Raw genomic sequence first — 16,454 nt, 5'->3', positions numbered from 1 at the left:
CAAAAAGGAGAAGAAGCTCCTCTAATAATAGGGATTGTTAGCTATTATTAGTCCTAATCTTTACCCTAAATTTCAGTGGCACTTTTCTGAAAACACACTTCTTCCACAATGATATCATTAGTTAAAACAGACAGTGTTAACTGGGGAGTACAGCAAGAACACAGCTACAATTTGAGAAAGTGTTACACATTTGGAGAATAAGTGTGAAAAAGTCTGACCAAAATCACTAACAAGTCTGTAAAAGAAAAGATAGCTAGACTCTTATAGTATTATAGTTAATGTGAAAGAATTAATGGGCCGTAGATGGAAAGAGTCAACATTATGAGTGGATTGGCAGATGGAGCCAGCTTAATGCACAGGTATACATATGCAATGACACAGACAGACACAAATACTCATGGCGGTGGTGGTGTTGGTCGGTAATGAGTGTGGGGTAAATGGCTAATGTGAATGTTTGTGACAGGCAGCCTGAGGCAGTGTGAGGAGCAGCTCTTCAGCGGGTACATGCCTTCACACCCCCCTAATCAACCCACCAGTAATGCTTAATGCTACTGAGGTTGTGTGCAGAGGCATATGCCTCCGGAGAGGGGTTTTCAACCAACACAAACATGCTCCTGTGCAGGCCTCCAAAATCTCAACTGCATGTTGTTCAACATGGATGACCCTTTCAGTTGACTGACAAGTACGCTGGTCAGACCCCCCTTTTTTTTTTTTTTTTTTTTTTTTTAAAATACTGCCCCCATCTGATAACAGACGCAGACACATGTGGTCTCTGCAGTTAGATGGGCCCACGGACACCACCACAGCTGAACCAGAATTTCCCCATAACACACAGTTTTGATGCTGGAGAGCTAAAAATGCACAGGGGGGAAAACAGGCCAGAAGCGTGCGCTATATGTGCCAATATACTGTGGCGAGTGTCACAGAAGTGTGTGTGAGAATGCATCTGCCTTTAAGGAACATGGCAAGCGCAGAAACTACACAAAGTGCATTTGAAAGTGTAATGGGGAAAGACAGGGGGCTTGGGAAAGCTGTTCTTTGAGCCTCCAGCTGCGTTTTTGCAAGGTCGTTTCCAATGTAAGGTCAATGGAAAATACAAAGAAGAGAGGGAAGCCCACCCGCTAAGAATGGAGGAGCTTTTAAATCAGTTCTTTGAATGCACTAAAAAGTTGAAGCAATACAGCACAAGCAGGAAAATGTTTATCATCTTATTATTATCTCAGAACTAAGGTCTTCTAGGTTTTGTCTTATCGTTTTTGGTCAATTAAGGATGGGTTATTGTTTAAGCAGGATAGAAATCAAGCTGAGGAATAATAAATGTGTTAGCTGAGCAGAAATAAGGGCGAGTTAGAGGTGAGACTGAAAAAGAAAGACAAGTGAGAAAGAGGAAAAGGTGGGAACCTCTAGGTGCAGGTTATCTACAGCAACTCTATCATCACCTAAAGGCTAAAAATAAATAAATAAATAAAATCCCTTTCCTTTTACTTAAATAGTTTGCACCTGTACCTGTGAGGCTCAACCTTCTCAAACACGCTAGAAGCAATGACAGAGTCTCCTCAACACTTCTTTTCTGCTCTTTACAACCACAGACAGGCAACACTTTTAGTCCATCCCTCCTTGAACACAAACACACAGCTTCACACACACTGACGCCTTGTATTGACTTGTCCTGACAGAAAAAGTAGAAAACAAGGCTTTGAGGGGAAGTGCTCAGTTTCTCATTGCAATGCAACATTATTAAATGTTTGGTGCCCGTATCAGCGTAAGCTAAGCCAGCGGCTTCATTCAGTATTCATTACAGCGGGCTGGCACGCTGAAAAGACACTGCAGGACAAATCAATTGGAGGGGAGAAAGAGAGTGAGGGAGACGGGGTTGTAGGAAATCCACAATGTTTAACTTTAGCAGAGCCAAGTGAAGCCACCAGGGAGAGAACTGCTAATTAATCATCAGCAATAGTTCATTGCTCATAATTATACATAGATGTCACTAACAAGAGAAACACTATCCAAGTTTAACACACTTGTTTAAGACACACACACACACACACACACACACACACACACACGAGGGTTTCCAGCCTTTGAGTCAAGCTTACTGCCTTTAGACATTATTTTCCATCTCACATCAAACTCCTCACACATCTGACTCACTAACGTCTCCGTTTGAAATCCTACACACACCACACTGCTAGTTTGACTCATTACCAGTCTAAATTATGAATATAGACAACATTTTGTTTCAACAAGCCTGCTTTGAGACAGTAAAATGCTGAAACATCACAGGTTCTGTATCCAATTGTCAAGTTTATTGTTGCCACGCTGTTAATACCAGGCCGCTTCTAAAAGGCGAGGGAGACGTGATTACCTACATTTAATTAAACCCTAGGACATTAATGTGGAGTGTTAATATTCATAGTAGGAGACACTTAGTGATCATATATTCTTGTTACTGACATGACCTGCTGAAGTAAGTCATTGCTGGCCACAAAGCACTACAAGAACTGTATATTTCCATCATGACGTTTATGTTGCTCTCACATCATCAGAAACTCCAACCAATGCCAAACACAAATAGCATAGTAACACCTGTGACCACTGAGTTTTGCAATATACTGAACTAAGCTTTCATGTACAAACTATGACAATAAGACAAATGTTACTAACTGAACAACAAGAAGACAATCAGATTTTGAATATCCAAATATCTGATTTATCTGCTTTTACAAACATGTTATTCAGAAGTGCAGAGCAAAAACATGGACACACAGATATCCCCTGCTTCACTAAAGCTTCAGTATTCGAAGTCAAAGCAGTAGAGGGTGCTGTTTACCACTACATCAGCGTAGTACTCTGCATCCATACTACTGCTAGATTTTACAATTTTAATGATAAATTGAGCCATTATTTCATCTTAAAGTCTTGGAACAATTAACTTAGCCTAAAAAATATAAATAAATAGATCTACAAAGCATCTCAACAAATTAACACTGCTCTTTTTAACTTTCTGGAACTTTAATCAATCACAAACACGTCTCCCTACATCTTTAAATTCATATAAGAGCATTACCAAGGTTAAGCCTTAACAAATTAAGTATATTTTTATCAAGATGTGTCTAGTGAAATTATGCAGGACGTGAAGATTTAAATAAATGTGCTCCTGGCATAGATCCAGAAAACATCACTCACCAGTATCTTGGACTTTTCGTGCTCTTCGAGGGATTTTCCTTTCTCTATGATGAGGGCAGAGGTCAGCTCATCCAGGCCAGTGATTGCTGCATTCTCGTTCTCCCTCTGGGCCAGTTTGGCCAACTCCTCCTTCACCATGGCCTGTTGACGTTCAAAGCTAAAGTAATTGAAACATGAGATCTATTAACCTTTGACACTTTATTTTGCAATGGAAAGCCCTCTGAAGTTTTTGTTCGCATAGCGGGTTAGCCACTGAGGTTTTACAGATATTGCTTTATGCAAAGCATTACAAATAAATGTGGAAAACGCCTACAGAAGTCACTTCCAGAATGTTACACATGGTTTTCCACTGTAATGTGATAGAAAAGTAAAATATACATAGAGTAAATTAACTGCATTGCAATGAGCATGAGTGAGAACTGCTGGACTTCAATATGCAAGTCTTCAGAGGCTCAGCACAGCATATAGGCACTCCAACAGCACAGAAACATGCCTGTTATACAGAGTAATGTAGCACAGGCAGTGTCAATAGGTCACTCGGCATGTGTATGTCTGCAAAACATTGCACACTGTGTGCACGTCATTTCAAATATCTGTCAACTACATGTATTCAACATGTATTCAGCTGCAGCTGTTCCTTAACCAACTATGACAGAAATACAACTCAATTTGTGACAATTTGATATCTGAAATCAAGAATGTGTCTCAAACAGGTTTACAGTCTATGGCATGTAAAATCCAAGTCCTTAGCCTTGTGAACATGGTAAGGAAAAAAAAAAAAAAAAGCTCCCGTCAGTAACTGCTAGAAGAAACTTCAGAAAAAGCACCAGAGGAGTGACAAACAACAGGTAGTGTGTGTACAAAACAGAGCAACTTACAGGACAAATTCTAAACATGTAAACAAGCATGACTGAACACAAGGGAACAGTGACCTTGACATTGTGAGCACCTACTTTTTCCGCATTTCCTCTTGAATTTCTTTAGAAGATGGTCCTGATGGTTTTGCACCTAACACACAATTGGATAAGGATTACTGATGCATATAAAAATGACAGTATGAACCCGTTTGCAGGATTTGCAGCAGGGTTAGGGGTGTGTATAATAAGATCCCTTCAGACATGAATCATGGCAAAGCTATCTACTGCAATTATACTATATTTTGATGCTGTGCTCAAGAATCAGTGCATGGGAACATATTTGCTGCGGTTACAATGGGAAGTTTGTGAGACAGGAAAGGCCTTTGACCAGCGACATACTTGATGGTGGTGGTTTGTGACTGTCCGGCAAGGACTTTGGTGGCTTGTTGCTATCAGACCCCTGAGACTCCCTCATCCTGCGGAGCACATCTTCTGAGAGCTGGATGGGATTAATAAACACATGCAATGCAGTGTAAATGTATACCAGATTAAATCTTAAGAGGTTTAAAGTCCATCGCCTAGCCTATTCAAGTGTCCTATAACACAGAAAATACTTCTGTACACCTCACCAATCCAATGACAAGGTATTGAAACAAATGCTAGCTAGCTATTTGCCTGCATGGATAGAAAAGATTACATATCGTTAGCTTCATAGCATAAGTGCCTAAGTCATTGACTTAGTCAAATGACTTAGGCAATTATGCTATGAAGCTAACGATTCTCATGCTGCAAAACTGCAAATATGTTGATGACAATCCCCATGTTTCATGACATGTACTTCTGATTACAGAAGTCAATAACAGCAAAGGACTTAACGTGTTTGCTGTTGTTGACATAGCGTCTTAGCTATCAGTGGTTTGCTGTGGAAATAACACCAGCATCTCATGTGACCTAGTGCTGTGAAATTGTCCGCTGTGCTAGCATTTTATCAGTCATTATTATACTAATAAAATAATAACCTACTAATCTAAGAAAAAGGGCAACAGTAGCTGGACATGACAGGAAAAAGAAGTTCTGACCCGGGTTCATTTAAGGACACTGGACCTGTCAGGCTCGCAGCAGACAGACGGATACCACCACAAAATCCCACTACTGCCTCTGCCATTAGCCGATATACCGTAACAATAATAATAATAATAATAATAATTAAAACTGTGGTGTGAATTACCCCTAAAGCAACAACGTTGTACTCTATACCTTCACTCCTTCAATTACTGTGACCTTCTCGTCTTCGTCCAGTCCGAATGACACTTTCCTCGCCGTGCTCCCGTTTCCTCCCATTTTGACCAGTTTTCCGTTCCCACTCAATTAAATCACGCAATACAAGCCAAGTCGACTGTTATGTGAAGAAGACATAAATTGGAGAGCAGCTCGAGTCGCCGCCACAGCAACTGCTGGTCAAAATACTCCAATAAAGGTCATTTTAACGCTTCAGTATCCTGAAAGCTCATTGGCTAGATTTTACATTACAGATCCAATGGCTAACAGCAGCTTATCGTAAACGGACGAAGGGTTGATGGGAATTGTAGTTAAACACAAGACTGACGAATCTAAAATGCGACCTGTGCGGTATATTTAAGATCATACAGAGCGCATTTGCTCACACACACACACACACACTATAGATAGTAGAAAAAAACAATTGAAACAAAGAGTTCACTGTTTATTCTTTAGTTCATGGAATGCTTAACACCTTGATTTGACATGGCTGGAATATTGTACAATAAATGCACTTCAATAAAAACGCAATTTTAAACATCATTTCCAAAGGATTTCACCATCAAATGTTTTCAAGAGTGGAATTTTGCTGTGATGCAACTTGTGAACTCTTGTCCAACAAAAGGAAAAGAATATTTTAATCCATTACCCCACATAAAACAACAAATTTACATTTGAGGATAAAATATTTCAAATCAGGAAAAATGCAAATGAATCATATGATGAAAAACATCATTGCAACCCCCTATTTTTCTTTCTTTTTTTTTTGCATATTGGTTACAACACTATGCTGATGAATACTGCTAGCTTAAATACAGCAATCACCTCATACCAAATATTGTATTTTCCTTGGCAACAGTATGCAATATACTTATCCTTGTCAATGTATTACAATGATCCAATGCCAGTGCCTGACCTTGTTTGTCAAAAGACAAAAGTTTAAACTATGTAATGAAACTGTATCAATACCCCCATTTGATACTATGAAAACAGTTGTTTTTGGTGTACGTTCACCACTTGTGGTAACATTTGTAACTCTGAATATAGGGGAAAAAAAATCAAATCTGCAACAGCAACCTTTGGCAGCAAGCAAAACTGGAAAACCACTGGTATCAATCACAAGATTGACGTGGAATACACAAATAAGTTTGTGCAAATTTTGTCTTTTATCTCAAACACATAACTTGCCAACAAATGTCATTTCACTGGCAGCATTGATTAATCTGGAATTAAAGTAAAAAGCACACAAAAAAAAACAAACAAAAATGAAAAGATGTCATCCACAAGATCTGGCTTCAATTGTTAGGAATTGTCCTTTGTGTCTGTGACATTCTGCCCTTTAACACCAATGCGTTGCCTGTATTCAGCAGCTCCCTATTATAATGAAGTGACATACAACACAACAACACTGTTTTACTTGTCAACACATACCAAATGAATTAGCACAAGTCTTTGAAGTGCTTCCAATAAGCAATGTGACCAGTGCAAACTGATTAGCCTGATTGGTCACAAATCTTAAGTCAGATGAGATGCTGTTACTGAAAGTCTTCAGTGGGAATGTACAGATGTAAGGTTTCCATCACAAGAATGTTTGATCAGTTTTATAAACCTTTGTAATTAAAATAGGTTTAAAACATCATCGGTGAGAACTGAGATATTCATTGTTGCATTAGTGCTGGAATGACAGAAAATGTGGTGAGACGAGTCAATAAACTCCCAGAAATAAGAGCTTGCAGAGCAGAATCATTATCAAGCCTGTTGGGGCCACAATGAGGGGCAGCGCTCCCAGTTTGGAGCTGGAGCAGGAGCAGGAGCACCAGCAGCAGCAGCAGCAGCAGCAATGCACTCTGGACAACAACAAAGCAGTTGCTAAATTCACAGTCCTTCAGAAATAAGTTTTTTTTTCTTTGTTTGTTTGTTTGTTTTAAGCGCCCACTCTTTCAGGCCTCCAAAAAAAGACCACTATCACCCTCCTTGGTGTCCAACTGTTTTGTTCTGCACCAACTTCACTGATCCCCATATTGCTGACAACACTACACATGCACAACAATTTTAGTCCAGCTGTACAACTCTTGACCCCTTCACACAATTACAGGTCTCCAGCGGTCAGCTTCAATGCTGTTAACGCTGCTGGACCCATAGGGTCCGGAGGCAACATCATCCAGGTATGCTCCAACCATGCGAGTACTGCTCGGACCAGAGCCATCAATCTGGGTGGAGGAATAGTACAGGCCCTGGTCATTCATCTCCTTACGACCAAGGTTTGCAGCGATGGTTGGAGGAAGGTGGACATCACTTTCATCTGGCTCATCTACCTGCGACTTGTAGGAGAATAGGATCTTGGGCTCTGAACTGCAGAGATGAGGGAAAAGGTAAGCTTTTATTTGTACAGACTGAAAACTGTCAACTCCTGCAGTGCTCATCAAATAAATCAAGCATCTAAACTGATGTAAGAGAAAACCACTTCGTGGTCATATCTATAGGCTACATTTCCTGAATCCTGTCTGACATAAGTCCTCAATACAAACATAATTACAAAGACTAAAACTAACACTGAAACAAACAAAATAAATAAAACAAACTAAAATATTACATTTTCAAACAAAAAAAGCTAAACTGAAATTAGCAAATTCACCTGGAAACTAAACCAAAAGCAAAGCTGAATTTAAAAAACAAGGAAGTAGAAAAAATCAAAACTAATAAGAAAAAAAAACCAAATGTATAATAAGTGCTGATTACACTCTTATTCTCTACATCTCATGTGACTACATACCCAAAGAAGCCTTTGAGGAATGTGACATAAATGAGCGGAGCGAAGGCAGAGAAGTACAGGAACGTTGTGACATCCACACAGCTGGTTCACAAGAGAAAGAGCAAACCATCTCAGTAAGCTTATTCAGCTCTCAGCTTCACAAAAAGCATAACCAACAGATTGCTGCCTGACTATTATGTTCAGATTCGCCCGTATAAACTCCACTGAACTTTGGTGGACCCAGCAAAACAGTGAGTCATCCCAGTGGGTGCAACTCAGCCAACAAAATTAAAATACTAAGAGGTTTTAAAACAGGCAGCCAGCTCCATATCAAGGGCATTTTCTAATAGGCTTACAAAGCATTAGAGCCACAGCTGCTCTGAATGCAGCTATTGTTTCTTCTTAGAAGCATAAAATTAAATATGAGGCTTATTTTACTTATTTTAATCACCAAAAAAAATCTAAATTGGTTTTATAGCTATATAATGTATTTTTGATGTAATATAAGCAAATATGCTTCAGAATACTGACCATAGTCCCTCTATGACTTCAGCACACAACAGAGCACTGCCGAGGCCCTGAACGAGGTTCAGCAATGACAGGATGGCAGCATAGACGTAGAAACTCCTCTTAGCTGGAGAAAGGAAGCCAAACAGAGATCAATCAGGGCTTTGCAGGTAAATTTAATATGTTAAATACCAAGTTTGGCTTTAACGATATTTGAGTAAGAAAAGTGTCCCCCCCACCCCTCTCTTTCAGTCTTTATAGTCTGTTAATTTTCACTTGATGAAAAAACAAAAAACAAAACCAGTGGGACATGCGAAAGTTTGACTATAATTAAGATACTTTTACTGCCCTTTATGTCAGGAAACTTGAGCCATCAAAATGATCTATGCTCTCTCGTTGCCGCCCCCTACTGGCCTCTACTGTGGATAATGACTCACTATAAATAAGACCCTTTATGGAACTTCGCTGATAAATCCCCCAACTACTCTAACTATATAGCAAAGGTCAACAACAATGGCTCTTCTGATCAACTGTGTGAGGATGTGAAAATGAAGACAATGACACAAACGCAGCAGGGGAAATACAACTGCGTGAGGTAAGTATAGATGTGGTTTTAAAAAGTTAACTCTAAAAGACAAGACACGACTTTATGTGGCCAATTAGGTCAAAAATACTTCTGCTATTGAAAAACTGTAACATTTTTTTTTTTTATCATATCAAAAGTTAGGAGCAATTCTACTTCTCCAATCTTAACTTTGTTGTTTAATGCAATTTAACTTTTAACTCACATGGCAGAGATATCCTTTCTCTTATTGGAGTTTTTGGTAAGATCACAATCAAAGAGTACACCTATTTAAAAAAAGACAAATATGAGATAACAGGCTGATCATTTATGGTAAAGGATCTTTTTGCTCATGCTGCCATTATAATGGAGTTACTGACCAGAAAGAAAAAGCAGGAGCTTGCCAGCCAGAAGTGCCGGCCCCCGTGACCATAGATGTTGAAGTCCTCCGCTGACAGATGACTGTCAGGATACAGTATCTCTAGCGTGCCCTGAGACAATGTATTATTCAGTTCATCTGCATGCAGAATTTCCTGCCACAATATGTCATGATGGTAATCATTTGAAACTATATTTAACCTCCCATCTGCCATTACCTGTGTGACTGAGTACGCCAGAGCCAACACAGCAGTAATAGCCAGCACACGCTTTATGCTGGATTTGCTCTCCAGGTGGCCTAATGAACAGAGGAAGAATCATGCTTAACAGGAAAACAGCTGCATTAAATTAATTGCACTTAGCACTGAAAAGAAAATTTAAAAAAAACAAAAAAACATATTAAACATATTTGTCATGTAAAAAGCTAGAAACATTACACATCTAAAAATAAAATGTATGGTAAATGAGAACTGAAACCAACATGACAAACTCACCAAAAGCCAGTCCCAAGATGATGACGCTGAGCTCAATAGCCAGCAAGAAAAAACGAGTGATTTCCCAGAGCACCTAAAGAGAAAAGAAATCTTTAGGAGGAATTCCTGTTGTTAAGGAGATCAGCTGTGTATTAACACGTGTTAAGTCGAAGTGCATAACTTTAAAGGTCAGCAGACACACCATTATGTTATATATTCATTCATTCTTTTTTGGTAAATTTAATAGTTTAGCCCTGATAATGTGCAATGGAAATAACAGGTCCATCTCTCTAAGCTCCATAGTGATCTGCCTGGTATGTGTGGAATGAAGCTACGCCTTTTCTTTTAAACATGAAAGGTCAAAAACTTTTTTGGACACTTAATAAAAAGATATCTCTTGCAGGATATTGTCCCTGTCATTTTAGTACAAGTCAAATATTTATACTGACAGAAACCCAAACTGTTTTGTACACAAGAGACTTAGAAAAGGCATACATTTCAGTCTCTTATAAGCCTATAATTAAAAGACGTTTTAACAAATTCCAGGTATGCTCCCATTTGTACATTGCAGTACCATTAGGAATGGGAAGACACATTAAATTGAAACAGTAGATAATAACTTGAAATTCAGCTCTGTTTTACACCTTTTTCTGAAAACAAACTGACACCGTAACAGACTCGATCGTTTTGGGCGTGGCGTGGCTACGACCAAACAGGTGTCATTTCTATCACAGATTATAATTTTACTTTAAATTACAACTTGTAGCCATAAACCTGTAAAGTTTTACTTGTGGATCATGCGCTTGCTTACTTTGTCTACAATGGTGGCAGCACTGGATGCACTGACAGTCATGGACACTATAGCCCGGGTAATTCCAACTGCTGCAACAACAAAAACCTAAGAACCACAGCACACAACACGTTAGACTACATGATATAGTCTGTCAACATAACATGGTCATAATAAAAATCATATACTGGTGGAAAATTAGGCCAAAGTACAGCTGATAACAATCCTGTACTCAACAACACTATTGACAACAGTTCCTTTATTGCTTTGCCAGGCTGAGGTAAGGTGTATTAATATACGGTTTGACAAATAGATCAATCTTTTACATCTTAAATGCTTTGGTATACCAGTTCAAAGAGGAAAAAGCACATCCACTGATTGTACAGTTTGTGTCCTACCAGCAAGTAAAAAGTGACGAAGATGGGGCTAGAGGTGAGGCGGATCTTTGCCCTGGCTGAGGGCAGCTTCCACATCAGGAATACAAAGAAGGCCACATTAGGCACGAGCAATAAAATGTCCCAGAACCGCACCCTGAAGCAGACAGGTGAATGTGAAGGGTAAATGAAGGGATTAAGTCCTTCAGCAAAGAGTGCGTATCTATAAACATTTTTGATAATCTGGTAAATTTCTACTTTGAACAGTCTCTGTTTTGCACTTATAGTAACAGTAGTTTCAACAGTAATTTTGCACAATCAACTGATTACCTGGATTCTCCAATGTCCTCATACAGAACTTGTAGGCATTTGTGAGGCTTGGTGATGTTGTTTTGGGTATCAGGTTGCCAGGTCGAGAATGCTGTTGTGTTTCCCAGTGGCGTAGGTGAAACACTGCCATTGTCCTGAGAAAAACTAACCACAGTAGTCACTGTGGCTAGCATGGTGTCAGAGCCTGAGGGAAGACATAGCTGATTAAGTCAAATAATATTTTAAACACGGTTAGTCATTTTGAAATATGTAAGAACTTTACTGTAGGGGTGCTGCAGGTACTGAAGGGGTCTGCTTTAGCTACATACAAGATTGCTGTATCCTCCTTTAAAGAATTTATAGTTGGTCTTCTAGATAAAGCTATATACACGGGAACACTTATTTAAAAAGTAGTGCAGTCGATGCATCAAGAAATCACAGCTCATGTACTTGAACGTTACATGATGAGAAACTCGACATGCAGTGTTCAGTGCCAAGCAGTAACACTAATCTCGTTAACATTTACTTGACGCCTACTCAACAACTGGACAAGAGACAAGTTACAGTAGCCTTCCAAACTTGTCCACAGCTTACAAAAATACCAGGGGCTAAGACTAACATACGTACATTTTTTGCTAGAGTCAGCTAAAGTTGAAAATGGGCAGGAATCATGTCGCAGCAGGACTTCTGCGTATTATTTATCGGAATACTTTCAGTTAGGGAAGGGGAATTTCAGACGTTAGCTAAGCCGCTAAGCTCGTTAGCTCCCGTCGGAATTTGTGTTGTTTATTAAACGAAACTACTCGCTCATTCCTCAGAAACAAATTCGTCAATGACGATAGTACTAATGGTACATGCGGCTTGTTTATGTAACATAAAGTACCAGAGATTAAAAGCCGATGGACTAGCGTTAGCAACAAAACAAACTGGTGGCAGTGTACTGACGCCGACACAGCGTGGAGCATGAAATAGTAAATATTAGCATCTTACCTTTTCAGAAGACTCGGAATTAAGGATATAACTGCTGTAAAATATATTATTCAATAATGTAATTCAAGCACATGTGTTGTCATACACATAGTAATCGACCGACACACTGGTCTCCAACAGGGGACATAGCTATGCCAGATACTTTCGTTAACAAATTTCCCGTCGGGTCAGCTGACACTCTCACCCACCAAACAGAATGAGCAAGTCTCGCGAGATGTCATACTTATTAATGAAATGGATGTGGTAGTAGGGAGGTTTTGTTTACTTAATACTTAAGCAAGTAAAACACAAAGCACAAAAGACTGATCTCTCACAAATATGTAAAATAGCGTGTATGGTTGTGAAGACTAATTGTATAATGATAATATATTATGAAACAGAGGCCCTGGGGATTTTGTAAGGAGTTTATTTATCAGTTAAAGTAGAAAAACATCTTTAAAATTACATCTTTATTTTAAAGTGTTCTTCCTTGTTTACATTATATTAGGAGTGCATTATGCTGGAGTAATAAAAAAAATATTTATCCACATTCCCCTCTGAACTCTGCATGTCTGCGCTAGTCTTTCAGTCATTCAGCAAGTATTTCACTCATATTAACAACTTTATGTTGATGCCAAATTGAGAAGCATCCCTCCGTCATTATGTAAAGCCTCTAGTACAAGGCAAAACTGTTTTATTGTACAAGTCTTAACTTAAATTATTTACTATTTTTTTCTATGCACAGTTTGTTAAATTGTGGTTACAATTATGAATAAATTGTGACACGGCCTTTTGGGTGACCTGACATCATCCTGTAGGCCAGGTGCACTGGTTCAGTTAAGTTAGCTTTAAATGTATAAATGTGAGTCTTTCCACTGGTAGGGCTAACATTGTAGAAGCTCAGCCTGTGGGTCTTGAAGCTCAGCTTGATCTCAAGTCTGCGTGACACTGTGGTCCTCTTCAAAGGCACACTGTGACTTTGCTCGAAGGCAGTCAGAAGGTTGTTGAACCACATCAGACACCAAGAGCTTCGACTGCTTTCCAGAGCAGATGGCACCCCGCTGCGTTCTAGTTTCCCACTGTAGCACATGCCAATGATCCAAGGTGACCCCTCCAGCTCCACCTCCCAGCAATGATCACCTTCAGAGAAGCTTTGGTTGCTGAGGACCTGGAAGAAGCTGGCGAACCTCTTAGGAGAGGACGGGTAGTTTTGTTTGGCAGCACTAAATGTGGCCGTTTTCAAGTCCTCTGAGAGAACAAGGTTAGGGTGGACTGTTTCTGGATCAAAGGTGATCTCAGAAGGGTTGAGGGTGTTTCGAAGAGAGCGCTGAATCTCTCCGAGTCTTTCCCTCAGCTCAGCATTCATGTCTTCCACCTTGGGACAAGCCTGTGCAAGGTTGACTTTTACCTTAACAAGCTCTTCCTCTTCTCCCACTTGTTTTGAAATCAAATCTGCAATTTGTGGTTGCAAACGTTGGAGCTCTTCACTAAATGTTGCCCCATCGTCTTCTTTCAAAAGGGATTCAGCTGTTTGCAAAGCCTGCCTCAGCTGCTCGGTCAGCTCAGAGGCCTGACTGACCCGAGAGCATATGATGGCCTCAGGTAGACCTAACTGTTCTTCAATCATCTGTGTCACTCCCTCGATGTAGTTCTGCGACAGCTCCTTTATCTTCTCTAACAGGCCGGATGCTTTCTCTCTCAGCCGACCACTAGCAGTGGTCACCTCTAACTCCAACTCCTTTTCTTTCTTAAGGATACCCTCTGCCATCTCTAACTTGACGTTCAGCTCAGTCACTTGCGACGCCAGTTTAAACTTTGGTTCATCCAGTTCCATTTTGCCTCTGCCACCACCTTTTTCCTGATCCATTGAAAAGGGATGCTCTGTGGATCCAGACCCAATTCGAAACCCATCCTTTGCTTTGCATTCTTCGCTCTCCTCTTGGAGCTCTCCAGCTTTTTCTTGCACTTGGTGATATTTGGCTTCAGATTCCTCTGTCATAGAGCTATGATCGCTCTCGACTGTTACATAGCTGCCATCAGCAGGGTTTCCAGGGGGGAGGACTTTCCCAGCAGTGGCTTTGTAGGTTTCTACAATACTACGCATTTTGAAGTTCTTCACGAGGGCATCGGATCCCTGGTACTCAGAATGACACTCGGGGCAGTTGTGATGGTCAAGGCCTTCTGCCATGGTCTCAAGACAGGCAAAGCAGTAGAAATGACCGCAAGGAAGAGAAACTGGGTCAGAGAATAGTTGCAGGCAAATGGGACATGTAAGCTCCAAAGCCAAAGCCTCTTCATTCTCACTCTCAGACATGATGACAGGTGCTGAAAAAAAAGACAACCTGGGGTAAACATTTGCAATGGTAAGTAATTCACAATACACAATTAATGTAATTAAAAAGGGCTTCCATTCTACACTAATTATTATGAATGAATGCATATATGACTACATGTATGAATCACAGATCAATTTTCAATACTTTTTACTATGTAAAAGTATTGATTTTACATATGCAAGTTAAAACAACAATGGGAAAGAAAAATACATTATTATAAGAGATTCTGGAGTAGCACTGCATATCTCTGAAGGCACCATTAATGATGATTGGCATTACAGATGATTCGGAACAATATATGCTGCCAGAAAGAAGGCGTGCTGATGTCAGCAAGACATTGCCATGACACTTTGTGCGTGTATTACAGCAGTATGTTACTAAACTGGTTTGGCAGCGGTCCAGACCTAATGCAAACACAGTAGAAAGAAAGAAAAAAATGCTGACAGCGATTAAATACCAAGCTCTTTAGCTTCTGTCTTCTTAATGACCAAACTGCAAACCAACCAAGTTTTACATTTGTTTGTTTTGTTTGAGCATCGAAATGAAGTGTATTTCACCTGGCAGAGGAGAAAAACAACTATTACAACAAAACACAGGGGAAAGGACACCAGTGAGGACTTGCTGATGTGGGTAGACGTAATTTACAGAACTTTGGCCATGACCTCGACAGTATTGATAGATTTACAGTTAGAATCACTATCAGAAAAATATATGTGCAACCGTAACATTGATTTGCAGCTCTGTTACTTCTATCCCGGCTACGTTTTTGTCATTATCTAATAACAAATATTTATTTTCTCGGCTTCCAAAAGGTTTAATCTGGTTTAATTTTCATGGTCTGGGGGTTGGATGCATAATGTATTTGAGCGATATCGACTTCTTTTCTAGATAGGGTTGATAAGCTGAAAACAGCAAACACATTATGGAAACAGACGGACAAACCACGGTTTTTTGTTTGTTTTTTTTTTAGTTTTCTGAAATGCATTACAATAAAAATGATAATTAGATATTTTCCCATAACTGGTAACGTCTACATTGTTCCCCGTGTCTCACATATTTTCTTGCAGTAGTAAAATCCGGAAGTTACACCAGTGACTAAGCACAACAACTGAAGAGTTGTAGTGCATTGAAAACAAAATAAGACCATATGTCAGCATCGTCACAGGATGCCTTTCACATGATACCTGCTGTAAATGAAAACTTGCAGTCATGGCCATAAAAGGGGAAACGGAAAGATCTACGAGTAACTGGTAAGAAGACTGTTAACCTGTTGGTTAAGTTTCGCTTTCCTGAGAACAGGACGCACACAAGCGGAATCCAAAGGTCACTTTCCTTCACATGTACGATGAACGTTTTCCTGCTAGGGTGGGAACAAAAGATGAGCTCACTTAATTCGGCTTTGTTTTCTTATTAAATCGCACATTGCACGATTGCTCTTCAAAAGCCTCTCAAGCCCCAAATTTCTGGGGCATCGTGTAAAGCGTAAACACTTATTTAGAAACATTTAATTATTATTATTATTATTTTAAAACATACCATCCAGCTTTAAAGACTTACCTGAAGGAACCGTAATTTTTTGTGTTGCTTCTTCCGTGTCAGGTGCGTCAACAAAACGCCCTGCGCAGAGGTCCGCTGTAACCCTGGTAGCCTTCAGCAAACACTGACGCCGTCACCTACCCACGT

General features: G+C 39.8%; 3 protein-coding genes across 4 annotated transcripts in view; all 3 read right to left on the bottom strand.

The window, feature by feature from the left end:
* Positions 1 to 5,545, bottom strand: part of chchd6b (coiled-coil-helix-coiled-coil-helix domain containing 6b) — a 53,613-nt gene extending 48,068 nt beyond the window's left edge. The window contains exons 1-4 of one of the 2 annotated variants that reach the window (XM_082533327.1): positions 5,301 to 5,545; positions 4,443 to 4,542; positions 4,140 to 4,194; positions 3,187 to 3,343 (exon numbers count right to left, since the gene is read on the bottom strand). In XM_082533327.1, the coding sequence (XP_082389453.1) occupies positions 3,187 to 3,343; positions 4,140 to 4,194; positions 4,443 to 4,542; positions 5,301 to 5,384 (396 nt within the window). In that variant the 5' untranslated portion in view covers positions 5,385 to 5,545. The remainder of the gene's footprint in view (positions 1 to 3,186; positions 3,344 to 4,139; positions 4,195 to 4,442; positions 4,543 to 5,300) is intronic. The other variant, XM_082533328.1, reaches the window with a different exon arrangement.
* A 207-nt stretch (positions 5,546 to 5,752) lies between these two features.
* Positions 5,753 to 12,655, bottom strand: tpra1 (transmembrane protein, adipocyte asscociated 1). The gene is made up of 11 exons (XM_082532864.1): positions 12,457 to 12,655; positions 11,488 to 11,671; positions 11,182 to 11,314; positions 10,805 to 10,891; positions 10,015 to 10,087; positions 9,739 to 9,818; positions 9,523 to 9,633; positions 9,369 to 9,429; positions 8,605 to 8,707; positions 8,095 to 8,175; positions 5,753 to 7,673 (listed from the first exon to the last, which is right to left on the bottom strand). The coding sequence occupies exons 2-11, from the start codon at positions 11,658 to 11,660 to the stop codon at positions 7,403 to 7,405; spliced, it is 1,173 nt and encodes a 390-aa protein (XP_082388990.1). The 5' UTR covers positions 11,661 to 11,671; positions 12,457 to 12,655; the 3' UTR covers positions 5,753 to 7,402.
* Positions 12,656 to 12,846: 191 nt separating this feature from the next.
* Positions 12,847 to 16,438, bottom strand: trim107 (tripartite motif containing 107). Its single transcript, XM_082532863.1, has 2 exons — positions 16,329 to 16,438; positions 12,847 to 14,760 (listed from the first exon to the last, which is right to left on the bottom strand). The coding sequence occupies exon 2, from the start codon at positions 14,747 to 14,749 to the stop codon at positions 13,202 to 13,204; it is 1,548 nt and encodes a 515-aa protein (XP_082388989.1). The 5' UTR covers positions 14,750 to 14,760; positions 16,329 to 16,438; the 3' UTR covers positions 12,847 to 13,201.
* Between the last annotated feature and the right edge of the window lie 16 nt (positions 16,439 to 16,454).

Source organism: Aulonocara stuartgranti (genome assembly GCF_965226115.1).
Source record: "Aulonocara stuartgranti genome assembly, chromosome: 5".
Taxonomy (NCBI): Eukaryota; Metazoa; Chordata; class Actinopteri; order Cichliformes; family Cichlidae; genus Aulonocara; species Aulonocara stuartgranti.
Note: the sequence above shows the minus strand (reverse complement) of the source record. Positions and strands in the feature narration are given on the sequence as shown.

What these genes read in the sequence shown, in the direction of transcription:
- tpra1 (XM_082532864.1), bottom strand. Translation starts at nt 11,660, where the DNA reads ATGCTAGCCACAGTGACTACTGTGGTTAGTTTTTCTCAGGACAATGGC. An exon ending in CTGCCACCATTGTAGACAAA is followed by an intron (nt 10,088 to 10,804) that starts GTAAGCAAGCGC and finishes TTTTCTCTTTAG; the next exon opens with GTGCTCTGGGAAATCACTCG. An exon ending in TGGCGTACTCAGTCACACAG is followed by an intron (nt 9,634 to 9,738) that starts GTAATGGCAGAT and finishes ACATTGTCTCAG; the next exon opens with GGCACGCTAGAGATACTGTA.
- trim107 (XM_082532863.1), bottom strand. Translation starts at nt 14,749, where the DNA reads ATGTCTGAGAGTGAGAATGAAGAGGCTTTGGCTTTGGAGCTTACATGT.